This window comes from Pteronotus mesoamericanus, unplaced genomic scaffold (assembly GCF_021234165.1).
Source record: "Pteronotus mesoamericanus isolate MK-2021 breed Mesoamerican mustached bat unplaced genomic scaffold, CSHL_Meso_final scaffold_174, whole genome shotgun sequence".
Classification (NCBI taxonomy): domain Eukaryota; kingdom Metazoa; phylum Chordata; class Mammalia; order Chiroptera; family Mormoopidae; genus Pteronotus; species Pteronotus mesoamericanus.
In genome coordinates this window covers 32,833,155-32,861,040 of record NW_026555309.1, presented here as the reverse complement: position 1 = coordinate 32,861,040, position 27,886 = coordinate 32,833,155, and the positions used below count along the sequence as shown (strand labels likewise).

The 27,886-nt window shown below is 39.0% G+C and overlaps 1 protein-coding gene across 1 annotated transcript; it reads left to right on the top strand.

Annotated features, from left to right (window-relative positions):
• Nucleotides 1-114: 114 nt before the first annotated feature.
• Nucleotides 115-27,393, top strand: TNFRSF11B (TNF receptor superfamily member 11b). The gene is made up of 5 exons (XM_054590080.1): nucleotides 115-194; nucleotides 18,920-19,289; nucleotides 22,959-23,150; nucleotides 24,970-25,194; nucleotides 26,912-27,393. Exons 1-5 carry the CDS (start codon nucleotides 165-167, stop codon nucleotides 27,298-27,300), a joined length of 1,206 nt encoding a protein of 401 aa, XP_054446055.1. The 5' UTR covers nucleotides 115-164; the 3' UTR covers nucleotides 27,301-27,393.
• The last annotated feature ends 493 nt before the right edge of the window (nucleotides 27,394-27,886 follow it).

Below are 27,886 nucleotides of genomic sequence, written 5' to 3'. Positions count from 1 at the left end.
TTTCGTGCAGATAGGGAATGAATGATCAAAGCCAAACGGATACTTCCTGTTGCAACACTATATATAACGCGGTGACTGCACGGGCTAGGCTGCGGAGACGCACGGAAGCGCTTTCCCCGCAGCTGCCGCCTCCTCCAAGCGCCTGAGGTTTCCCGGGGACCACAATGAACAAGTTGCTGTGCTGTGCGCTCGTGGTAAGTCCCTGGCTCAGGGAAAGCTGGTGCTTGCGCCCCGGGCGTCTGTAGAGGCTGCCGGCCTCCCGGTCTCCCGGCTTCCCCGCACAGGATGGGGACAAAGCCCAACTCGCTCCCCTCCGTGAAGAGATTTGGGGTCAATTTGGAACAGGAGACCTTTTTCAAGCTGAATGTGCTTTTCCAAGGGTGCCCCTTTACACTGGAAAGTTCCTGGTAGGTTTACGCAGAAGAGAGGAGCTGTAGACCTTTCAAGTTTAAAAGATATTTATCCGATTTACTTACTGTTTTTTCATCTCAGATAACTAACGCTCTCACATAGTTCATACCATCTTTACTTAGTTAACTTGGACGTTATCATTATTATTAACAATAAGATAGTCCTTAGAATCAGAGTAAGTGGGGAGGAGATGACCTGAAACTATTGTAATTAGAATAAACTTTGGATACAGTTATGTGATTGATACATTAGGCTCATCCTCCACTTAAACAAATGTTATAGGAAATTTTGAATAATTAGCACAAGAGCAAAAGATCACACACATACACACACACACTACATAACTGTGAATTTAACATGTTAATAAAATTTTATGAAAATGGTTTATTCCAGTTCTCAATGCCAAAGAATAGGGAAAATATTGGCGGGCTAATGTTAATTATGTTCTAAAATATATTTAAATAATTGAAATGGAGCACTGCATAGGGCTAAAAGTTATTTTTAACATACTGTTAGGAGAAAGTTTGGAGAAGAATGGAGTCTCTGTGACTTGGTTTAGCTTATTTTAAAAAATAGATATTTAACCAATTAAGTGAATAAGATTTGAAGATTATTCTGTGACCAGTGACTCATTTCCTCTATGGTACTAAAGTGAGGGATAGATTGAGATATGAATCAGACATTTACAAAAGGATAGGAAAACCGATATTTAAGCTACATATTGTTTTGAAGTGTTGGAGTAAATTCTTGCACTTTAATATTCAACCCACAGTGAATGGAAGGCTAGGAAGTCTTCCAATTAGTTTCTGAGATACACAAACTAGCTAGCTAACTAACTAAATAATAGGAAAGTCACTAAAGAAAAAGTAGACTAGTTGGGAGTCCACATTTAAGTATGCTAATTTTACGTACTGTCACATAGATATAAAGATATAGATATATCTCCACCAACATAGATACTATGAAGAATTCTTTAAGAATAAGCCTTTGTTAACACACGCAGAGAATTACCCAAATCATAAAGCCTAATGAAGTTTTTGAAAGTGAACACTTGTGAGCTAGCACCCCGATCAAGCAACACTATATTAGCAGCCCCCGGGAAGTTCCCTGGGCTTTCTCTATGTCACTATTATATTCACGGACAGAGTAATCAATATTCTGACTCCTAATACCATAGGTGAGCTTTGCTTCTATTTGAACTGTATGTAAGTGGACTTTATGCCCTTTTTTTGTGCCTGGCTGATTTCACTTAAAGTTTTATTGTTGAGATCATTTTCATTGCTGGGTGTACAGTAGTTTGTCCACTTTTGTGTTGTATAGTATTCCATTGCATGGGCACACCACAGTTGATTTAATCATTCTACCTTTTGGCTAATATAAGTAATCCTGCTTTAACATGGGAACACTTTTATTCTTCTTAGCCTTTAATATTCTCTCAAAGACTTAATTAATGATGTACATATTGCCAATGACTTAAATTTCAGAATTTCCACTAAATAATTTAGGTACCAAATAATGTATTTATAAATAATAAATAGACAAATGCTTTGCTATATAGTCTGTATAGAAGATAGATATTTATGTAGATAATACTAATTATAGATGATACGGCATTATCAAAAGAGAAAACTTTATGTCATGAACACAGTAAATTAAATGGGAAAGATTTCCCTTTCCCTTTTGGTAGTTTTTGAGATTGACTTTATGTTATAAATGACTGGAAACAGACACTTTGTAGTTACACCTAAAAAGCCCAGATGCCCTTTTGTAAATAGAGGTGCAGTTCTAGGAACTGGAAGTAATACTATGTACCAGCCATGCGACTGGGCACTAGAGACAGAGGGAAAACGAGATGGGCACCATTCCATGTGCCCATGGACCCCACAGCCTAGTGAAGAAGCAGATAGTGGACAAATAATTGTACAGGAAATGAGAGTTACAAATGAGCAAGTGCCAGGTGACTTGCGAATAGAAAAGACCCTGTCCTCTGGGACTTGTAAGGGAAGTCGCAGTGCAGTGGTTAGCAGGTGGAGCAAAATCAAATACCAGTACCACCACTTACTTGCTAAATTATGGTGGGCAAATTACATCTTTTGTGAGTTTTAGTTTTCTCTTCTTGAAAATAAAGATAATGATAGGCACACATGCTAGATAACCACAAAAAGTTCCAGCTTTATATTAATCCCAGCTTCTAGATGATGCTCACTGATAACTGTAGGACAATCTACAACCAAGTGGATTATGTATACGAAGTGCTGATGATGCTCTGAGGAGGGAGAAAGGGCCCCTAACTATTACCTGGAAGGAGGAGTAGAATGTTTCATTATTGGAGATAAAATCAAGGTGCCCTGAAACCCAAGAAGGGAGAGAAATAAAATTCAGTGGCAAAGTAGAATTCTAGACTCTTTTATGAGAGCAGAGGGTATGCTGGTGGGCAGCAGTGAGGGGGTGTGAGCACTGAGGTCAATGCCATGGTTCTGGGCTTTCTGGAATGCTCACTAATGGAATTAAGCAGAGAACCTCTCTGCAAGGTGAGGTAGTCACATCAGCAAGTCATTTCTTTCATGGTTGCATGGGGACCACCTCATACTGCGAACATCCTGGCCTTGGCTTAGGTTTTCAACTGGGTGGCTGAAACTCTCCCTCCTAAGTGCCAGAACCATCCATTGGCCTTCTCTATGCTCAGCCCTGAATTAATGTGATGATACTAGGACTTTGGGTAGGCAGGAGAAGGGGTAGGGGGTCCTAGATGCTTTTTCTCAGAACAGTTTGCCTGATCTGTTGATCCTCCTTTAGGCTATTGCTCTTTTTGATTTTTGGTCGTTTACTTTGGTTTCCTCCTCCAATCCCCATGGTTGAGTGTGCGTAGTTCTCTAGCCCTTTTGTTTGTTTGTTCCTTTTAAGAGAATGATCACTGTAAAGTTTCTAGAAGGACCCGACATATACTCAGTCCAAAACAGCCCCAAACCCTGTCCCTAGCAACCTTCCTGGCCTCTGTTGCTCAGAAACCTTCAGCACAGTTCCTAATTTCAATCTGGTCTTTAATTTTACTCCTTAGGCTTAAACCACAGTTGTCATAGTCCATGGGTAGGGAAGAAGGCTTCCCGTGCCAGATGTTTTTGTCTACTTAGGTCTAGAAGGGGAGCTATGGCAATGTCTATCAAAGGGACACTAAACCCACATTCAAGTCTCCTTGCTCTCCTAGTCACTGACTCACCTACTGGGTTTTGCTTTAAGCAACCCTCAGCCTCCTGCCTTCATGTTCCCTTTTCAGAAAACTTTCTGTGAAAAGCATTCTTCCCATTAGCATCTCACTGACCAGCAGCATTTCCTTTAGCTTGAGTTTCTGCTCTGTATCCAAAAAGAAGAGGACTGGGAAGTAGATTGAAAAAAGATTAGTCAAGACCTTTGACTCATGATGCTTGGCTGTCCCTCATGTTGTTACTATAGGACAGAGATGCCAAAATTGTCGGTGAAACTGTATGTTTTACTTTGTAGGGCAGTGGTTCTCAATCATATCAGATTTCTTCCAAGCACCTGTAAAGTAAATCCTTTGTAACAACTCCCTTACTCTTCTGAAATGAAACTCTGAGTACATATACTATGTCTATATACATATTTTTTAAAAGTCAATACACCAACATAAGTATACTATACAGGAGAAGTAAAAAGAAAGTAATTTATAATAAAGTAAGCTTCACTAGAAGACATAATGAAATAGTAATATGTTGGCAGCTTTATATACAAGTGCCATGAATGCACCATGACGAAGAAAGACTAGAGCACATGTGTCTCATTGGGGCTCAAAGCTATGATCAGCATTGGCTTTGGTGCTGTGATTTTCTGAAATGGTGAACAAATCTTGCTAAAGTTTTAAACAAAACAAAGTACAAGCTTCTATCAAATTTTATGTCATTGAATTCTTGAAAAATTCAGTATGTATAAAAAGCATGCAAAAACCACTTTGTGTCTACATGAAATGGAGTTAAAATCTAGGCTCAGGTAATAGTAAACAGGCTCTTTACTTAGATCACTTGTATCAGTTGTCAATAGGCCATTTGAAAGTGTGTGGGACATGGGCTTATTCTTGATCATTGAGGACGTCTAGCAGTCCTCCTGACAACAGAAATCCTCTACAAATTTCCAGAACTTCCAGGGGATAGCGCCACTCTCAGAGTGAACAAAGTCTGAGCTTTTTGCAAACACAGCTTTCTATCTTCTTCATGTTTATACCCCTCAGGTCTCCACAGTGACACTAAATATGTGTTTGCTGAGTCAAAGGAGCTAAGGTGAGATTTGTTGGTGTGTTGTGTAATCTACCAGCAATTTCCATGGATGTTCCAACAGCATTAAGCTTATTGCCAGAGACTACCCACCTGACCAATAATTAAATATTATTTTGTTCATTTTTACTATTAAGTTCATGAAGGCCCATTCTCAGGCAAAAAAAAAGAAAGCCAAAAAACAAAAATGAACTGGTTCATATATTGACCCTTGGCGGTGCTGCCTAAGCTCAGTGAACCTGGGTCTGACCATCCCATCTAGTTGATTCACGTGTGAAGTGCTCATTTTTTGGTTTTAATACATTTTATATGTTTGTAAAATGTGCCAGTGGAGATATCAAGTAGGCGTTTAGATTATGAAAAAATTGGAGCTCAGTAGGAACTTGAGCTGGATATAAAAAATCTACGTTATCAGCATAGAGCGGGTTTTTGAAGCCATAGGGGGAAGGATGATTTCACGTGGCAAGAGAGGAGAGAAAAGGAAGCAGGTCCAGACCACATTGCTGATACCGATAGTCTAGTAAACAAAATGCAAATATGAACAATAATAGCAGCCATGTTTAGAAAAGAAAACAAAAATCAAAATAAAACTTCACAACCCACAATAGCAGGAACTAGTGGATCAGAAATCCTAGCAACATCTGTAAACTATCTATGCAAGAAGAAAGAGTGAGGTATGGCCAACTTGAAATAGATACAAGGACAGTATTTTTATGTGACATGTAATTAGTTTTTGGAACTCACTACCACAGAATATTTTGGGGTAACTAGCAGAGAATGTCTAAAAAAAGAATTCTTTTAGACGGTTGTAAGGGATAAGAATAGTGTTACAACACATTAGGTAAGAAGCTGTTTGGTACCCGTTCCTTCTCATAGTTACCTGGCCTCTCTAAATTAACGTTTCAAAGGCCAGAATCATCTACAGAAAACTAAAATGGTTTTTCCCAATGGCAAGGGGGCATAACTTGCCAGGTATTGGGTAGATTTTTTTCACTCAAATTTCACAAAAGCACTTGAATCAGCCAGACCATAAATGGAGAGAAGACGCAGATGGAAATGCAGTGTCATTCCTGAAGCTCTTCTAAAAAAAAAAGAAAAGTAATGTGCTCCTAATGGGCTTGATTTATTACCTCTTATTGTGATGCTTAAAAAATTCTCTTTCTAAAATTATGGTTTTAATACTGTGAAAACATTGTTTAATTTCCTTGAAGCACCTTCTATAAAAATAAAAAGAATAGCCTTAGGATTTTCACTTCAATTTAGTCTGTACCTCAGAAGCATTTTCTATAAGTGCCTCTTAAATAATCAACTCTAAAATAGGAAAACAGGTGTCAAGATGAATTTAGATTTAAAGCAAGACAGTAATTTATCTAAGCTTTGTGGCTGCCTTTGGTAAATTCAATTTTCTTCTCCGGTCTTTGATCCAAAAATCTCAATTCCCTTGCCACATAGTAATGTTACTTTATTCAGAAAAAAAAAAAACAAAAACAAAGAAACATATCTCATATCCTTAGAAAAAACGGATATCAGGACTGTATTCCTTAGAAAATTCCCCCTGTCATTAATTACCACCACCACCACCAAAAAAAAATGTAATTTAGGAATTCAATTGTGGGACATAGTGACAATGAGACTTCTACAAAAGCAGGTAAAGGGCGAGGAATCTAATTTCTCAGTTTTGCTATAGGCTCTAAGGTCTAGTTTATGATTCCATTTCTTTGGGTCCTACTTTCCTAATCTCTAACATAGGGGTGTTAAACCAGGAGTATATGGAAGACTTTTTCAGGTTTAATCTCTGTCATTGAAAAAATGAATTTAAAAACAGATTGATCACACTGTACACTATTTAATATTCCAAACATGCAAAAATCAAATGGATTGATTCAAATAGGTATTTGTATTTAAATATTGATTTAATATTAGTATCAAAGTTTTAAAATATTTAAAGCAAACTTACTTATCCTTAAAGAAACGTTTTTTAAAAAATCAATTTATTTTGTTGCAGTTGTTGAAGTTTCTTGTGCCCAGTCAGTTTCACATATAAGAAATTCTGTTTAAGTCAATGAGGTCACAAGAGGAAGCAGCTTTCAAATGTTACCTACTTTTAAGTAGAAGGACTTGGTTTCGGATCAGAGCTTCTTTTTAAACCAAAAACTATTTTCCCATTCTGAAACAAGTTCTTGTTGTCTTTAGCTAGTATGCATAGAAGTCATTAATGTGCCTATTTTTTATATTCCATTTAGTTAGAAGCCAGGTCTCAGACATTCCCTCAGGACTTAAGAGGTATAATTATGGTCACTAGCAATCTCCTTATTCTCACTGAGCAGAATTTTCTTTGAATTGTATTCACGAGGAAGAAGTACTTGACAATTGCATACCTCTCTTTAGAATAAATGTCAAACCTTCAGGCAGAGTCAGCGGGATGATGAATAGGTTGGCATGACCATTAAATAACTACATTTGACTACTCCACCTGGCTGATGGACAGGAACCTCTGCTCCCACACTTTCTGCTTCCTGTCTCTTCTTTTAATAACCAGTGAAAAGGGAAAAAAATCAACTCAATTCTGCTAAAATAAAGGTCAACTAAAAAGTATGAATGATGTTTACTGAGCGATGATGTAGTTGTTAATGCTTTTTGTGAAGTGGTCTCATTTCTTCTCCCTTCTAGAAACTTGGTAAGATTGCACCTCACCTCCTTCTGGCGGGGAAGCGGGGTGGTGTAGTGTGGTAGTTCTGGCCAAAAAGTCTCTTCTACATTAAAACATTTAATCGCCAATATATGACCCCCAACATTTTGTTCCTCTTTACCTCTTCCTCAACTAGCCCTCCATGTCCCAGATAGTATTTGTTGTATCATGCTAGGGCCTGGACAGAGGGCAATGCCGCCAACCGTCAGTGGACCCATTAGGGACATAGCATGAGTGAGAAGTACACCTTTGTTACATGTACGCCTACTGAGATTTTGAAGTTGCGAGCACAGTGTAAAACCCAGCCAGTCTTGACTAATACAGTAGCCAAACCTCACTCATATCTCTTTGAGGGGCAGTAACAGCAAAGAGCACTTAAAAATCACAAATGACTACAATCTATGGTTTTAGATTATCAATTTCTACTCCTTTTCCATCAAAGTAATTGTTAGCAGGGCTCCTGCAAGAGCCTCTTCGAGGCTGAAAATTCACAATTTAAGGAACTGAGATTACTTCAAAGCTTAGCAGGGCATCAAAATAGGAAGGTAAACAGATATGGAATGGGAGACTCTAAATCAAACACCCTATTCTGTGAGCTTAAGCAAACAGGGATGTTTTTTCTTTTCATCGATTCCACCTGACCCTTCCTTTGTAGAGGTCCACTCATTTTCATCTTTCATCGGGACATCTTCTACCCATTTCAGTAAAGCCAAAAGGAGGAAACTATAAAACAGAAAGACACCATTCTTAGAATATATATCCTATACGTGAGTCGTACAGGATATATATTCTGTAAGTGATTCACTTAATTTTCACAAAAATCCTCTCACGCAGAAATTAGTATGTAGTTTACAGACAAGAACACTGAGTAATTTTCCCTGAGATTGGTTACCTAGCTGAGAAGTTTTTTCTGCCCTGTAGGAGTTTAGGTCTAATAATTATTGAGTCCAGTGAAAAATACCCATAAATCAGAGCTAAGCTGCTGTGGGTTCCTTCCACCCCAAGCTGTCCTCTCAGCAGGGGTTTAGAATGCGCCAGGACCGGACTCAGGAGGGCCAAATCTGTGGGCGACACCATGCCACCATATTTTTTGTTTCTTTTCCCTCCCACAGCTCCAGGGGGTCACCTTGGTTTTTTCCTGTTTGTTTTGTAATTAAATGCCTGGGCCTTTTTATTGGAAATGAGTTTTAAGCCAGATTCCTTAGGGAGCAGAGCATGAGGCAAACACTTATGTTTTAATACATTATTAGAAAGTGCAACTCTGGGGAAGCAAGAGTGAGCAAGAGAAGAGTAAGGCAGAAAATGAAGGGGAGCAGAATCAAGGGGGCGCATTACTGAGAAGCTGCCGCTTGGTGTACAGTGTAACTGATTGCTCAGCCTCACAGAGAGGCTGTGTGAGCTAACCGTGTTTCAGGAGAGGAGAGGGAGAAATTTACTCACCAGGATGGATGGATAGATAGACAGGTGATAGATAGATAGATAGATAGATAGATAGATAGATAGATAGATAGATAGATAGATAGAAAAATAGATAAGATATAAAGATGGACAGATAAAATGGCCAGCCTGTAGAAAAGAGTTTATTTCAGCCAAACTTTTGAGGACATGCCCAGAAGCAAATTCTCAATGGACTGAGAAGCTGCTCTGGACAATGGCAGTTTTGCAGTCCCTTTTATGCATTTAGAATCAAAGGAAAAAGCATTAAGGTAGGCACATGGAATCCATTGGTGGTAGATGAAGGAGGTAAGAAAAAGAAAAGTGGGAAAGTATGTAGGATTGGATAAAAAGTAAAATGGAGAAGCACACACTTCTTTTACATTGGAGGCTATAAGATAGGTAATAATTAACACTCACAGCGCATATAGAGATGGCATTCGGAGAACAAGATAAGAATGACGGGGTCGTGGTCTCCTGCTCTGGCGCCAGCAGTTGTGCTTTCCAGGGGTAGGAAAAGAAAGTTACTCTGACATTTCAAAGGTATGTTAGCCTAGATGCAGAAGAGCAATGGACAGGGCTCAGCGGAGGTCAAGACTGACCTTTGCTAAGGAAGCTCTGGGCTTGCAATGTGACAACCTGCTATGACATGCCCAGTCAGGAATTTATGATCATATCATTCTCTGTGGTTACTTTTGATCACGAAACTTGTCACATTTGCCAAATAGCCCCCTGAGCGTGTCAGGTTTATTACATAGTTTTTGTTTGTTTGTTTGTTTTTGGGTTGTTTTTTTTTTTGTTATAGATAAAGACAGACAAATGAAAGAGATCTTACTGAATTTTACATTGTGTTGTAGTTGATCATTTATATGCTTATCTCCCTCATAAGACTCTAAGTGCCCAGAGGGAAGAGCCAGTTGTTACAGGCTTAGGTTCACACAGGAGTGGATATGAACCCCAGCTAGAATGTGTGCTAGCCCTGTGGTCTTTGCCAGGTCACTCAGCTTCTCTGGGAATCAGTGTCTTCATCTATAGAATGGGGATAATCCTATTTTCTCAAAGATGGTTGGAGGGAATGGATGATCACAGCAAGCAAAGGGAGAGCTTAGTCTAGAGCCCACTGTATAATAATACTGTAATATACTAAACTGTTATTATTCACCAGACGACACAGGGCTCCTAGTATAGTGTTTGGCACGTCATACGCCCATAGTCAATGTCCACATGTTTAAATAAGATGCTGTTTCATTTCATTTCTACTTTTACTTTCTATTCCATTGCATAACCACCATGGTTTTTCTCTTCTAAATTTCACTGGCTTCCCTTGGCCATATATTGATTGGGCTTCATCCAGGTCATTAGCAACTAAACGAGATTCTTAAGATGATATGAGCCGTGTACTATCTTCAAAGGAAAACACTGTAGAAATAAAATGGAATTTAAAAAGTGATGCTAAAAACTCTCTACATACCACATGTATTGCCAATTCTGAGCCCAAATGCCAGGGGCTATCGATGAAAAACTGTAGCGATCCCTCTCTGTGCTTAGCAAGTGGGTCCCGAATGGATGTAATGATAAGGAAAATCACAACCAGCCCTGCTGTTGCGTTGAAGTTTTTAGAATTGATGTTATATCTCAAATATGGGGGTTAACAGAAGCCCAAGAGAAGAAATATTAAGATCTGGGAGCCAAAATATGTGAGATTTCTACATACATTCCTTGGAAAGTTTTAAGTGTTTACCTGCATTACAAGTTTTTTCTTTCACAGATTTTTTTCCCCTTTGTTTATTAATCTGTCTAATGTTAATTGTCTGTAACACACCTCTGAAGCACCAAAGGCCTAATAAACTAATCTGCCCTGACAACTCTGGCTGATTCCAAAATTAAACACGCTACTGTTAATTAATTTAAAAGCCTTTAAAAGTAAAGTCTAAAGGGAAAAAAAAATCACACTTTATTATTATTGTTGTTGTTATTGTTATTATTATTGTTATTATTAGAGAGGGGGAAGGTAGGGAGAAAGAGAGGGAGAGAAACATCAATGAGAAAGAAACATTGATTGGCTGCCCCAACTTGTGACCCAGGCATGTGCCCTGACCGGGAATTGAACCAGTGACCTTTTGGTTTGCAGGGTGATGCCCAACCAACTGAGCCATACGGACCTAGCGAGGGCAAAAAAACCAAAAAACAAACAACAAAAAAACACGTTTAATGTTAAGTTTTACTTGTAGACAGTTCTTCAGCCCCAAGGGAAACAAAATAGTGTAGAATTTGGCCCAGTGAGTCATCTAATAAATCATAATTGCTTATGTTTTCTTTCCCCTGTTTGCCCAGCAAAAGATGTTGGCAGCAGATCAGTTCTGTATAGATGAACAGATTTAATTCTTCTGCTACAGACATAATCCTCTGCCAAACAACTGGCTGTTGTTAAAATTACTAAGCAGCGGTAGACCCTCAGGTAGGGAACTGGCAGTGGCAGATAAACCTCTCAATGAACAACCTGCTTTTTTCACACACTGACCTGTAGAATGAAAGCTAAATACAAAGGGAACCATTCAGGCAAAAATAAGTTAAAAAAATCTTCCTCGAAGCAAATTGTCATCACTATCATTTTACAGATGAGAAAATTGCAGATTTTATGCTTGTCCTCACAAATTTACCCTTTACATGTGGATATTTATCTGCATCTATATAATCATCAATAATCCTAATTACACATAGTATATACTCATTCACTATATCTATTGGACTGAATAAAATTAAATTAGCTATATTGAATACTTGCTATGTGAGACACTATGCTAAGCATTTAGGAATATGGAGACAAATACTTTTCTATTAAGGCCCTTGGAGGAAACCAATGGCCCTGCCTTGAAACATTTAACCTAGACCAAGAAAATGATACCAGTTGGAAAGGCACTGAAACTGATTTAAAAACAACTCAGAGATGCTTTTTCTTGAGACAGTTAAGAACAGGGTAGATATTCAACTTATGGCACATTTTAGGTATGTTACTTCTTACTGGACAAGAAACTTAAAAATATTTCTGGAATAGAGTCTGATTCAAAATGTCTCCCATTTCTCACATCCTGTTTAATTAGCATATATAATAATGCCTCATACTTGCCTGGGACCTTATTTTTTATTGTTTACTTGTGTCTTTTAACTCATCTAAAATATAACACTTATACAAGGATGTTCTCCTTTTAGAGGATTATTCGCACTTTAGAGGTAAGACACTCTCATTTTAGAGGTAAGATGGTGGCTTGGGGCTACTAACCTGGTGGTCTAACTGGGTTTGGAACCCTGGGGTGCATATTCTAAATGCAGGTACCAAGCTGAAAGTGCTCTTGTCAATTCACATCGATCTAATTAACTGCCACGCCATTTACCTTTTAGATGATTCATTATCCATTTAGTATTCCTGAAACTCTCTGTGATAGTCCTAGTTATTTTAACCTTCTCTCTTTCATTCCATCCTGCAAATGTTTATAAGTCCCAGGGATTAACATTTTTGTACTTTTTGCTTCTATACAATATCATTGGGCAGTGCCATCTGCTCTCTTTTCTTCTAGAGTCCTTTATATGCTTACAACCCCCAAAACTGTGTCCTTAGCTGCATTTCTCTCCTGAATTCCCAGTACCTATATCAATCCATCCAAACTAAATTCATTGTCTGTCTTCATAATCGTCTCCCCTCTCTTTTGTCACTAATTAATGGCAATACCACACGTCTAATAGTTAGAATTCATAAGCATGTTCTTCAGTTGCTCTTTCTAGTCCTCACCCCCATGCCGTCAGCCGATAACAGATCATATCTATCCCTTCCTCTCTTCTGTTGCTAGTGTCTAACTTCAGCCCCTCCTCATTTCTGACCTGTTTCTCTGTTTAGACTTTCTATTTTCTTCTGCAAACAATTGTTTTGCAGTGATTTATGAGTGTTTTACATCAGGCTGGGCTTTGAGATGGATGTTCATATGAAACAAGAACATTAACTTATTCAGTTCCATCGCTTAGTAGTGTTTCCAGAGCAGAGAACATGTTTCAATAAGTGTTTGGGGATGAATGAATAAATGAGTTACTTAAGGACTGGAGAAAAGTGCAAAGGAACTACAACACTATATGACTGCAGGAAGTCAAATAAACTAACATCCATAGAAAAGGAAAAAGTGTGTGTTTTTTTAGGCACTTGAATGGAGAGTGAAAAAAGAATGAGCGAATGAATAAAGCCCTACAGATGTAGCCCAAAGCTACTTACAACAAACATTGCTTTATCTCATAAATTTATTTAAAATATTCCATTCCATTCTGTAGCAGGCTTTGGTGAACATTATTAGAAACAGTTTTTTTGTTTTTGTTTTTTAATAAGCTTTATAGTTCGTACTACAAGAGCTCTTTAGGAAACTCACCATGATATACTCATATATCCTGAAGGTTCCCTTTCTTGGCCAAGATGAACTATAAAATGGCATGGTTTCCAAACTGACCAGTTTACCTAACTCTGGATAGTCCTCAAATAGTTTTCTGCGGCAAAGATCATGACGAGGGATCACAAAAGGAACTCCCAAACCAAGTAGTTATTTCAAGCTTTGCGTGGGCTCCTTTTAATGAATTTTCCCTATATGGAAACCCACTGGGTCACTCATGGTCCTTTAAGCCAGAGGGCAAGCCCAGTAGTACGAGGTTGGCTGCATTGCATAATGCAAAAATAAACTTGCTGGAGGAAGTGTTTTTTTCTTTTGTCCTTTAGAAAGAACCATGCACCGACAGAATGCTGTAGTCAAGTCACTTATCATCTGAGAAATGTCCTTCTCAGTAGCTTTGGACAAGAGCCAGTCTTAGAACAAAGAAAGAAAAATCAGCATCAGGTCACCTTGACTTAAGAAGGCTTTGGTTGATCTTCTAACTTTCATGATCTCATAACTCTGTGCTCTTGAGTTTAAATGAAAAGTTAGCCCCTTAGGGCTACTCTTGGACTGCATGAAGGCTATGGCATAAGTGAGAGCATTTGGTAAATGTTACAGGATTTGGACAAAAACTAGTATTCTGTGGCGGCATGTGCTCTGAGTTTGAACTCTGCCCCTACTCAATGGTTAATTCCTCATTCTAAGACTCATTTTTATAGTTGGCCAGAGACTCGATGATAATGGTAAAACCTCCTAAAGTAGATACAAACCAAAATAGACATTGATTTTTAGTCCACTGCTTGGCACAGAATGTTTGAGATTAAGAGCTAGGTGATTATGAAAAATCAGTTCCATCTTTCAATAATAAAAGTTATACACATATATCTTAAATGTTTTGTTTTGACATAAAACATTTAAATAAACAGTTATTTGCCTATATTTTGAGATTTGGCCAAAGCCTTTCTTGGAATTCGTGCTTGCTAACAAGGGACTCCATGCTACCTTTCTTACAAAATCTTTATCTATAATGCATAGCCCCTTCATTTCATCTTTGAAATTTAAAGATATTTATGAAATAAATTGATTATATATTTCTTCTTGATGTTTTCACCATTTTGTTTTTACAATTGTCTCAGCCCCCTCAAATGTATGGTAGATTTAAAAAATTTTTTTTAAATATTTTTGTAGCTCATCTTATATTAAGTCATCCCCAGAGCATTCCATTTCTTTCATATAGAAAAATAATGATTTTTTCCACCTATGTTTGTTGGTTTACCTAACAGTTAATGGAATTACTTAATGATAATACACCACAGCATTTATATATATATATTTGTGTGTGTGTGTGTGCGCGCGCGCACGCACACACACACACACACACACACACAGAGCACAAGCAGATTTGGCATCAAACACACCTGACTTGTTAAGCATGCCTCTCCACTGCTAAAGGCACGCGGGAGTGGCTTGCTAGAGGAGAAGGCAGAGCTGAGAATTCAGGCTGCTGGTGCACTGGTTGCATTTAGAGAGGAAATGGGAAGCATGGCTGAATCTGAAAAGTGGAGATGGGTAGAGTTTCACAGTCCAAGGGGTTTCACAAATAAAGCAGTGAAGAAAGGAGGTAGGAAGGGGGTTAGAGCAAGACATTTGTTTCCAAGTTCACTGGCTAATTAGGCCCCGTCAAACCGCAGAATATGACAATGGGAGATTTAGAGAACAACGCATTCAGCCCACCCACCACCTTCACACACTGCCATCGTCTGCTGACATCGGGTAGGTGAGGAAAGATGTTGGGTTTGAGATAGATAATTCTTTAACACTGTCCAACATTACACATGGAAGGAGAGAAGAAGAACAAAACTATGAGCGATGGAGCCTGAACTGTCCTTTCAAGAAAAGAGGAGTGGGGGATTCAGGAAGGCTTCCTGGACTGGGGGGGAAGCACCAGCTCGGAGGACTCTCCCTCCGTTCAGGGACAAGGGGTTCACACCAAAGGGTGGACAGATAGGGAATGGGAAGGGGAAGAGAGGAAAATTGGAGAGAAGATTCCATTTAATGTTTTCTTCTATAATCAAGCATAAAACACCAAGGACCCTCTTCTGCAAAAAGCACTTAATGCTTCCACAGACACACCTATGCACATGTCCTGCTTTTGCAGATGTTCCTCAGTGGTTATGCAATTCACACAGGAAAAAAAAATATTTTGAACTCTTACTAGACTTTAAATATTATCAGCCAGCAAGGGAGATAAAGCCAATGTTAAGATGATCTGTTTTCCTATGACAGTTTTTTTATTGCATTTCCAGGAAATGCAAAAGAATGTAAGGGAGAGGACTGATGAAGAGTTCTATTAATCCTCTGTACAGTAACTGGTTCCAGAAATTTTATGTGGGAATTGGGGCTAACCAGAGATTGAAACCTAAACATCCAACTTTGGCCCCAGAGTTCTCTCTTTTTACCAAAGTGGAAAATTTTCAAATAAAACACAGAGGCCCAATGGAACTTACTGAAAGCAAGTCTGCAGTTCCTCAAGGTTTCCCTATTTTTTCAAAATATAGAGGGTAGTTCCATGCAGTGGCCTTGGAGAAAGCGCCTTCACTAATACAATTGCTCTCTAATCCTTAAGTCAACCTTATTTATTTTTTTCTCTGTGGATTCCTTTCACTTCGACTTTCCTGTATTTTGCAGAAAAGGTAACTAATTTCCAAAGCATGGTCTCAGGAAACCAACAGTGGCATGTCCAATTGCCTAGAAAAATACAAATCGATTCAGCATTCTGGTCCGATCTTGTATTCGTGTGGGGTTTTCCCATCTCATCCACATCACTTCTTGCAAAGGGAGATTAGAGTCAACACTAAACAAGTGGACACAGCAGAACCACATCAAAATGGGAAAGGGGCCGAATGGCCATTTCTCAGAGCAATATTCTGCCACTATAGGGTGATTTAGTGACAAATCTCAAATGCAGCAAATTGCTCTCTAATGAGATGCATGATGGATCGCTCTTTTATAGGGGCACTCTCTGAGTTGTACTGTTTATAACTGATAGGTACCTCTATGTTTCACTTCAGCGTGGATAGCTTCGAACTGCAGTGCTTTTTGACAAACACTAGGGGCATGATGGGGAGTTGGGCTGGAGGAGGTCTCAGGACTGCTAGCCCTACCATGGTGGGGCTCAGTCGCAGTCGCATGCAAGACAGGCATCTTCAAAGCAACAAAGCCTTCAGAAATAAGCAGCAAGAGAAGAAAAAAAAAAAAGCATTTCTCATTTCTTTCATTTTCTTTGCAAATTGCACCAGGAAAAATTTTATTTCCTAGCATTGAGGATTTTAGAAGTATCTAAGCCAAATCCACACAAAGGGCCTTGAAAGCTATAGCATAATACATTCAAATGACCAGGAAGCAACAAAGTCCTTTCATCTAGCTTTCTTTTAAAATACTGACTTTACTTGTAATTATTTATTTCTTCTCTGCTGTCTGCTTCCTCGCTAGACTGAGCTCCTGAAGGCATGGCTCATTTTTGTTTTGTATGCCACTGTATGCTAAGTGCCTTCTACAGTGCCTGGTATGCAGTGGGTACTCAATAAATGTGTGTGGAATGAATAGATTCCATCTATTTCTGTAAGATATTTAGCAAACTGGTACTTTCACCCAATTCTGGTTCATTTCTTTCTTCTAATGCCCACCCACTCTCACTGATCCAATAAGAAACCACAGGGAAATTTAAGAACATTTTCCCCAGAATAACTCAGGTTATGAAGGTGTCTTGAAAAAGACCACCAAAACAGCCTTGCTTTTGCTCTGTATTCTATGTTTTTGCACTGTATTCTATGTTTGTTGATTACAAGGCCTTAACATCATAGCATTTTAAATATTTCTCTTGGATAAAAGGTCCATGGCCCTAAGGGGATTATTTTGTTCTTTTCTTCCGGTTTATCTGCTCACATCAGCTCCGGTCAGCCCTGATGTTTGTTGTGTTCCAATAAGAAATGAATTAAATCACTCAGATTAAAGTGCCCAAAAGCTTATTTTAAAAAGGCTGTCTTTACCTTTGTCACTCCTAATTCCAAAAGTAGTGCATTTTCCTAGTTTGGCACGCTTTTCCCAGGTCAAGGGGTTTCTGTGAAAAGTCCTGAGTTCTACAAAGAAAAGAGTTTGGAAAAAATTTATTATGTTTGGCCTGCCACCTCCCCAAAGCCTGAAAATAGTCACTGTTGGTCCCTTTCCCCAAAAGCAAATAATAAAAACCAAACAAACCACCCCCTACGCACAAATAACACTATTTCTTCTGAGCATGTGTTTCCTGTAACTAGTGTGAAGAACTACTTCAATGCTCCCTAGAAGACCCTTTGAGATTTAGAATACAAGATGGAATACCTAGCTAGAGCTGCCCTCCCAAGCAGCACCCTTGCTTGCAAAATCCCCCTCCTTCTTCTCTTTCTCCTTCCCTTTCCCTTTCCTCCTCCTCCTCCATCTCCTTCTCCTTCTCCCCCTTCTTCGTCTTCTTGTACAGACTCCTTCCTGCCATATGTATGGATACTTATAAAACACTGCCTGCTCCTGAAGTTTTTCCCAGTTAACCGGAGGAGAGGTGTTCATTTAATTTTCTAGACATCACTGACCTATAAGAGCCAAGACTGGGCCATGTGATGTTCTGGAGGAAACATCAGTCTTAAAGTTCTAGGATTCTTTCCAGTGGATTCCAAGCTCCATGGAGACAGGGATCATGCCTTACTCACCAGCATATTCCTGGTACATTCCTGGTAGACATGTGATGCATATCTGTGGGATGAATGAATATTTGAATGATCAGGATTACTGTCGATGTAATCATACTTCACACATCTCCACTTCTTGACTTCACTACACTTTTGGAATCATTAAGTCTTAGAACGGGTAAACTATAAGTGGATATCACCTAGCCCTAATTGTGACTACTATGACTTCCTCAGTTAAATATTGTAAACTCCCCTTCACTTCCATGTTTTCAGTCTCTTTCACTTGCTCATTTTTCTTACAACACTCTTCTTCAAACATATAATTTACCTGTAGTTTGTTATTTATTTTCTTACTGCTCCAGTTGGGTTGTAAACTCTGCAAGTGCAGGGTTTCTTGCCTGTTTTATTCACTGCTGATTCCTAATGGCCCAGAACAGAGCCTGGCACATATTAAGGGCTCAATAACTATTTGTCAAGTGAATAAACAATAAGATCATTTTTGTGTATGGACTGCAAGAGTTTTTGTTAAATCCTCAGCCAAACTCCACACCTGTGGAAACAGAATGTTTAGAGATGTGGATCCCAGGAATCTACATTTTTATCAAAGAGTGTAGTATGGCTCTTCAGAGAACCACTAGTTCATCCAACTCAGTCATCTAGAAACAAACTTGAAGTCCAAGGAGATAAAGTGTCCTTGAGGCCCTGTGGGCCCTTTGCTGGTACACCTAACTGTAGTTATTTGTTTTCTGATGAGCTTTCTACTCCAGTGACCTCTGGGCTGGATTTACCTAATACAGGCGCGCTGTCATCACCAGCTTGGTCTTTGAGATTAAGCTAATAGAGGCAAAAATTATAGTCTCTGAACTTTGTGGTGCCACTCAGAAGGCAGGAAATTTGTAAAGGACCTTTGGATGTCTTTGCACAGAAGAGCCACCCTCCTTCCCTGTTGACGTGCGACTATTTCCCTTCTTCTTCTAGTTCCTGGACATCTCCCTTAAATGGACCACCCAGGAAGTATTTCCTCCACAGTACCTGCATTATGACCCAGAAACTTCTCGCCAGCTGATGTGTGACAAGTGTCCTCCTGGTACCTACTTAAAGCAACACTGCACAGCAAGGCGGAAGACCGTGTGTGCCCCTTGTCCTGACTACTACTACACAGACACCTGGCACATCAGTGACGAGTGTCTGTACTGTACACCAGTGTGCAAGGAGCTGCAGTATGTCAAGCAGGAGTGCAATCGCACCCACAACCGCGTGTGCGAGTGTGAAGAAGGGCGCTACCTCGAGCTGGAGTTCTGCTTGAAGCACAGGAGCTGTCCCCCGGGGTTTGGAGTGCTGCACGCTGGTATGTGTCAGCTTTCAACAGGCCGCAAAGTTAATTAGGATTGTATAACATTATAATGTCAAGGAGTAGGGAAGGGTTAAGGGAACACCTTGGTCTGATGCTATCACAGAATAGCAAACTGCAAACGTAATGGAACCTGCTAGGTATGTGCTGTGTGTCTGGATTGCTGCCGAATGGCCATTTCTCAGAGCAATATTCTGCCACTATAGGGTGATTTAGTGACAAATCTCAAATGCAGCAAATTGCTCTCTAATGAGATGCATGATGGATCGCTCTTTTATAGGGGCACTCTCTGAGTTGTACTGTTTATAACTGATAGGTACCTCTATGTTTCATTTCAGCGTGGATAGCTTCGAACTGCAGTGCTTTTTGACAAACACTAGGAATCTTAATTGATACCAAGAGAGTAATTATGCTGATATTGACGAGACTCTGGAGTGCTAACAATGAAGAGTTATAATTAATTATGCAAAAAATGAGAATGGCTAAGGGAAATGCATTTCATTATTTAAAAAATGAAGCTAGTTCCTCCTTTAGCATGGGAGTTGAGTTTCTGGGAAGATAAAGGCTGTAGCAGTGTCTCATCAATGAGCTTATTCTTTATCTTTGACAAAACAGATTGTCAAGCCAAGAATAAGCACTTGTCTACAAAGTACTTTCTCTTTTTGCATCTTGAACAGCATAGTTTAAGGTCAGTGTGCATTGAATCTTTTAAGCTGCAACCACATTTTTTTTCCTACCACCTTCACGAAGTTTCCCTGTAGTCTCATAGCTTGGGAAAATTAAAGAGTAAATCACTTACTTTTCTGGAAGAAGTAGTAATCAGTACAGATTCTGGTTACTCAGTTTGAAGCAATATTTCTCAGCCTCTACACCACTGACATTTTGGGCTGGATAATTCTTTTTGTGGGCAGCTGTCCAGTGCATTGTAGAGTATTTAGCAGCATCCCTGGTCTCGTCACTGCATGGTCCTCCTGTAGTGGTGACAACCAAAAGTGTCCTCAGACATTACCAATTGTTCCCTGATGGCAAAATTGTACCTGGTTGACAACCACCCGTTTAGAAGATGCTACTTATTTTAAATTGCAGGGGCTGTGATGTACAGAGTTCTAAATTATTGGATGACAAATACAAAGCAAATATATTCAAAAATTGAAATCTATTCCCTCCTAAGCTGTGAATCTTGTAAAATTAATCACAGTAGGTGTAAATTACATGATAATTCCTTAAAATACCTCGAGTATGAGTATTTGAGGGGAGAAATTGGTGACATTTCCTAGTTTTTATTAGGTGATATTTTGGGACTCAAAAGCTAAACCAAGTGGTGCGGGCGAAAGCCCATCCAGCAAAAATGAATTCATTTAATTCAGTTTAGTAAGTTGTATATGTAGAAAAATTAATGAAGGGACTAGGCAGCTTGGAAATGAGTAAGTTTTGAAAAAGAATGGAAATTGCAAGGATTTTTCTCACCTAAGCTTTTCTCACATAAGCGTGGCAACCTGTTGGTAGAATGAAGTGAGCTGGCAGCCAGAGGACCAGCATAAAGATGCACATTTTCTCTTGTGGCACCACAGTGGGCTTTGCTTTCCTCTCACTCTGTGAAAACCCGCAGGGCAGTTCCTCATGGACAGTATGAGGTTTCCAGCCCAAGGGGAAGAAAGGACTATGCAATGTTATTCTAAAAAGTATTCAATAACCATTCCTTTTTGTTGTTGTTGTTGTTTTTTTTTTTGAAGTCAGATCATCTCCATGTTTAGTCACTCTATCTGTTAGTCTTAAGATCCTTCTGTGATTCCTATGGCTAGCATGGTGAAGTTCTCCACTGTAGAACAGAACTCCCCTCATCATTATGATATTTGACATTTGGTCTGCCAGATGATACATTTTAAGTTTGTTATGATTAACATGAATCAGGCCAAATCTTTTCCTTAGATGGGTGCATCTTTCTTTATGAAAAGTTCTATCAATTATAAAACAGAGAAATCCTATTCAGCAAGGTCGTTATATAAAGCCTCCAAAGACAGTAAGAAACTTGACTTCTGTCATTCTTGGATTTCTTTTATTAAAGAATTTCAAAGGCTAAGCTACCCAAAAGGATGTCATATCTCACACCAATGACTTTCTCATTGGGATGCTTGCAAGGACCAATCTGTCAATGTGTTTCTGAAGAATGACAAGTTCTTCTTTGTGCAGTTGACTATCTAGAACATGTGGCTGCTGGCAAGGGGAGACTTGGATCCAGGTGTTCAAGTCCTCTTATTTCTAGAATATTAGCAATGAAAGAATACCATGGAATCCCTGCCCAAGTATCTTCAGTTAGAATATTGTAGAGTTTGTTGTGGAGTTGAATGTCATTTAAAAAGAGGAATGCAGTAAGAAAGTTTTATTGTTTTGTTTTTTTTAATATTTCCCTCTGTATGTTGGTTCCTAAGATGTTGTCACTGCGGCACTGGAGGTGGTACTTAACATGTCAAAGTTTCCTGGCTGTGGTTCCCCACGTCCCCTTTTTTTTCTGCCAGCCCTTCCTCATTTTTACTGGTCAATGCATCATTAATCCCTTTAGAAGAAGCGGGAGATGAAACTAGAACCAAACCATTTTGTTTTTTCCCTGGATTTGATTCAATGAGGTGGGAGGTTCAAATTTTTAATAACTGAAGTTTATGAACTTTCTGTAGCTTTCATTTGTCCCTTTTGCATTTGTTATCTTGCATAAGCCAGAATTGGGCTATAAAAGCTACTTTTGAATACTGAAATCTAAATCTGTTCAACTAGCTTACACTAGATGGAGGTGTTTTCATATGCAAATGCACTCTAATGTATAATTTATCCATGAATAATAGAGTCAAGGGTTTGCAGGTATTTATTTTTTTTTAATGGCATCTTTAGTTGTTGACTAGTTCAAGTTGGTTTACCAATGATTTCTCCAGATTTTTCAAGTATCTTTCCACTATGAAATAAAATGCCCTTGCAGTCATCCTTCTTTGAAATTTTAATGACTAGACTCTTAAAACTCAACAGTTTAAGCAAATGGTATATCATCTTCCATTTACTGTGTAGCTTAACTGCAGGCTTACGCTTTTGAGTCAGCGGCCAACTTTATTGCCACCTTCAAAAGTTTATTGTACTGCTGTAAATTTTTACTCCTCAAGGTTAGCATGCTTATGAGTTACTTCACAATTAGGATTCAGGAGAGAAAGAACTTCGGTAGGAACGGGTCGGAATTTAACGACGCAGCATCGGCGGGTACTGATTTCGGAGAATGATAGCGTAGCAGTTATACAACATCTATCTTGATGCTTTTCCAGGATAATTGTGTGAAGGCTATGATAGCAACACTACTGACATTGTAGCACACACAGGACTAATGAACACCCTCCCTGCTTTCCTTCCCTCTCACATTTCGGAAGTGTTTTGTGGGTAACAGCAAGACCAACTGTGTTTGTCCTGCTAGGAGGGGAGACTGCCTAAGGGGCTTACTGGAGAGTTTTGCTCTGTGTGTCTAATGAGGTGAAAAATGAGAATGCCTGAAGTTTGGTACAACATAAATAGTAAAAACATAGCAAAACAGCTGTTAAAACTAAGTGAGAAGTCTTCCTAAAACTGTGTTGAGGGTATCTACTGTGAAAGTGTTTGAGAAGAAGGTGCTAAATTATTTGGTATTTTCTGTAGGGACCCCAGAGCAGAATACGGTTTGCAGAAGATGTCCAGATGGGTTCTTCTCGAATGAGACGTCCTCAAAAGCACCCTGTAGAAAACACACAAATTGCAGTGCGTTCGGCCTCCTCCTGACTCAGAAAGGAAATGCAACACATGACAATATATGTTCTGGAAATAGTGAATCGACTCACAGATGTGGAATAGGTAATTATCAATCAAATAATTGTACCACCTCTGGCCACCTTCTTAGTCAAACTCATGTTTTCCCTGTCTTGAAATTTAACCAGCTGGTCTATTCTAACACTATTCTCTGTGCATAATTGCTAAAGCCACACTCGAAGTCCTTCAAAAAGTCTTCATTTTCTCATAGGTCATGCTCTAAACCTGACTTTCTTCCTTTCCCACTTGGATCAAATCTCACCCATAGGGAAAAGGGTGGTGTAAACATTGTATCTGAGGCCAAATTAGCAGAATCCAAATTGCAGAATTTTTTGTTATGCATTTTTATCACTTTTTTAAAAAGATTCTACTTATTTCTAGAGAAAGGGGAAGGGAGGGAGAAAGAGAGGGAAAGAAACATCAATGTATGGTTGCCTCTCATGCACCCCATGCTGGGGACCTGGCCAGCAACCCAGGCATGTGCTCTCACTGGGAATCGAACTGGCGACCCTTTGCTTCATAGGCCGGCACTCAATGCACTGAGCCACACCAGCCAGTGCCATTTTTATCACTTTTAAGAATACCTGTATTATTAACCCAAGTATAAATTGGGTTAAGAAGCACTTTGACATAAATTGATCACAAATTAAAACTAGTTTTTCATCTATGGTATTGCTGTATCCATTACACAGAAGTTCCAATTTCCTCTTGCCTGAAACTCTTTATTCAGGAAGGGTCACTAGCTCAGAGCTCAAGTTATCCAAATGTATCCCATGTTGGCGATGACACTAATCAAATTGGTGTCCTCAGCCTGTCACTCCTACCGTGAAACTAATCTCACACCTTCTAGCAAGGACTTATTACACCAACGATAATCTGTCTTTTAGCATTTAGCAAATCAGCATCATGAACCAGCCTGACTCTCCCCAAGCATCTGTTTGTACTACACAGAAGTGCATGAAGCGTAAGAATGTGAATTGGGAGATGCAAGGTTCCAGCCCAGTCCCAATGTTTTTTTCACTGTTTAATTGAAATCCTAAAAAAGTTAGCCTTTCTACTTATCTAAAAAATGGAATAAGGGAAGGAGTAGTAAGAGGTATGGCTTAAACTTTAACATTCTCTTTAATACATTTAAAATTTTGTTTTTATCATCCATTGAGCACTTACTATATGCCAGATACTTTCCTATATGGGCTTTACAAAAACACTATTAAGGCTCCTCAAGATCAATATAGGGCATGAATGGCAGAGTCAGGATCAAACCCAGGCCTGATGAATCCAAAGTCAAACTCTTCCTTCCTGGGATATGTTGACCTTACCCACACATTCAGGCCATTGCACCTCTTTTCTAAATGACATGTTTCCTGTGTGTGACTATTTTCTCATTTAATATGTGTTTACACATTTATATCTACTCTTATTCCCAAAGGTAAACTATGTGTTTTTTTATGTACAGAAAATAATATGTGACTCCAGATTACTTCCAAGCTCCTTTCAAAGCAATGATTATATTTGTTTTGGCACTGAACTTGAACTTTCTTGTGGGCACTAGGTACAGCTTTAACAGAATGTTAATATTTACAAGCAAATCAGAATTTTTCTATTATTTATTTATAACAATATTATTAAACTTCCTCCCCTGAAATGCCCTAAAAGAACATAAGAAAGGAAAGAAGTCCAGTTGGATTGACAATTGTCCCACTAAGACCAGCCAGGAGAAGGCTGGTTTTATTCAAATTTTTCAGTTTAGCATATTTTATCTTGGACAACGCAATTGTGTTGGTCTTTAAATTTTGCATTTTGGCAAGTAGACTTCCAAGAGTCCAATTGTTGAGACAATCTTGGTTTTCCCAACTTCCATTAGATGTCACCCTGTGTGAGGAGACCTTCTTCAGGTTTGCTGTTCCTACCAAGTTTACCCCTGACTGGCTCAGCATCCTGGTGGACAATTTGCCTGGCACGAAAGTAAATGCAGAGAGTGTAGAGAGGATAAAAAGACGACACAGCTCCCAAGAACAGACTTTCCAGCTGCTGAAGTTATGGAAACATCAAAACAGAGACCAGGATATGGTCAAGAAGATCATCCAAGGTATGGTAACCTGAAATAGACAAGTGGATCGGCAATCAAATACACCGTTTAATCATGGATTTAGTTGCATGAAAGATGTTTCCTGTTTGGAATTAGTACTGGAATGAATAAGTTTTCATGAAGCGATGGTGTGGACGCTGTTCTTAGAACAGTCACCCAGGGTTTTATTTTCACCTCATCCACATCCCCCGACTTTCTTTTTTGAGTGTATATAGAAGCCACGATGCATTTCAAGGGCAGAGTTAGACCTCAGGAAATCTGACTCTAAATACCTTAGCAGTTTTATTAGCATCCCCTCTGACCTTCCCAGAAGTTCTTTAACCGCTTTGGATCTTACCTTGCATTTCTACCAAGAAGCTCTGTCGTATCTATTCAGTAATTCTCTCTAGAGAGCCTCCGGGTATCTCACGGATAGCCTCTCATTAATCCTCACAAGGTAGCCTATTTCAAAATTACCATTTTAATAGCATATGTTGTAAGGATTAATGAGATAAGGTCTGCAAGGTATTTGAGTTTCTTGGCAAAAGGGGCTAGTTAAAACCAAGGACTCTCCTGTTTTAGAGTTTTCTGTAGAATCTCCTTTAGAAAGTGAGTGAGTGAGTGAGTGAGTGAGTGAGTGTGTGTTGGGGGGGGGGAGGGTGCTGATGAGACAATGCAAAGGGAAAAGAAAATTTCCTGCAGTGCGGACTGGAAGCTTTAGGTTATACAGCAGAAAGAATTCTGATTTCAATTAACAATGGGAGGACATGCCGGGGAAAAAAAAACGAGGGAGGTTTTTCATAAGGCAGACCATGTCAATGAGAAATTCATTCTCCTCTCCGCTAGAGGTAAATGAGTCCTAACACTACCTTAGAATCCTCAAACATCTGAAACTGGAGCAACAGATTTTAGGAGACTTCATTTCTCTGGCAGCTGAAGGCATTCACTTGTGCAAAGAATAAACTTTTCTCCTGTTTCTGGCAAACAAAATATATTCTTTGAAAGTATAATTAGCCCTGAAGCAAAAAGAAAAGAAAGGAGAGAATCAGAGACTGTTAGAATCGGAAGAAACTAAATCCGTATTTCATAAATGAGGACATTTCAGCCCAGGAAGATGAACTGACTTGCCTTAGGGCTCAGATACTAAATGACTCATGTCATTAATAGAAACATTAGTTACTCCCTCTTATGTTTATGTCCTCGCTCATTATGGAATATTCTCTAGACTGCATGTATCTATGTCCCTGAGCCTCATATTACTGGATTTTCAAATTTTCTCCTTGGTGGTGGTAATCCTCTTGTACTCTTTATTAAAGACCATTTGAAGCAACTAACTCTTTAAAATAGCACATACGTTAGATATCAACTACTGAAAGTTTATATTAAAAAATAACTAATGTGAATACTTTGGGTTTTTTTTCTGAAATGTTATGGTTTTAATTTCTCAAATGTTTTTTGGAAAAACTGAGAATGGTATGCCTGTAATTTTCCCAATTAGGGCTGCTTACTGAGCTTTGATGGATACCTAGAATATATAGCTTATCACCTTACAATAACAGCGAGCAATATCTTAGTTCTCAGAAATAACTAACATCACTCGAGTCCCCCTCCAGAAAAACGAAGGCAAAGGTTATCCCCAAAGTTATAAAACTTGGAGAACTTTTGCCTTGGGTGCCCAGGGTGGCATTAGAAGAATAGACATGACGTGGATGTCTCTCTGTGCTTTTGCTCTGTGCAGACATTGACTTCTGCGAAAACAGCGTGCAGCGGCACATGGGCCACGCAAACCTCACCTTCGAGCAGCTCCGCAGGTTGATGGAAAGCCTGCCAGGGAAGAAAGTCACAGCAGAAGACATTGAAAAAACAACGAAGGCGTGCAAATCCAGCGAGCAGATCCTGAAGCTGCTCAGCCTGTGGAGGATAAAGAACGGCGACCAGGACACTCTGAAGGGCCTAATGCACGCACTGAAGCACCTGAAAACGTACCACTTTCCCAAAACGGTCACTCAGAGTCTGAAAAAGACCGTCAGGTTCCTTCACAGCTTCACGATGTACAGACTGTACCAGAAGCTATTTTTAGAAATGATAGGGAACCAGGTTCAATCAGTAAAAATAAGCTGCTTATAACCGGAAATGGTCATCTGGCTGTTTCCTCACCTTGGACCAGATCCGATGGATGAATAAACTGTTTCTCAGGCACTTGAGGGGACACCATGGGTTCTTTCTCATACCAAGGACTAGATTTGGCCCCAGGGCACCAAAAAATTAAATTAAATTAAATTAAAATGAAATGAAATGAAATGAAATAAAATGAAATGAAATAAAATAAAAACAAGCTATGGTACGAGAAAAAATCTCCAAATAGTTTATCCAACTGACAGATCTGGTCCAATATCTACTGACTATATTTTCCCTTATTACTGCTTGCAGTAATTCAACTGGAAATAAAAAACTAGATTCCATTGTGCCTTACTAAATATGAGAATGTCTAACTTAAATAGCTTTGAGATTTCAGCTGTCTAGAGGCTTTGATTTTAGAAAGCCATTTTTTTCTGTAAAAGTACTAATATATCTGTAACACTATTACAGTATTTGCTATTTATATTCAGTCAGATATAAGGTTTGTACATATTATCATCCTAAAAGGAAACTGTGTAAGACTTAATTTTAGAAAGAAAAAATTTATATATTCTGTTTATTATTGACAAATGAG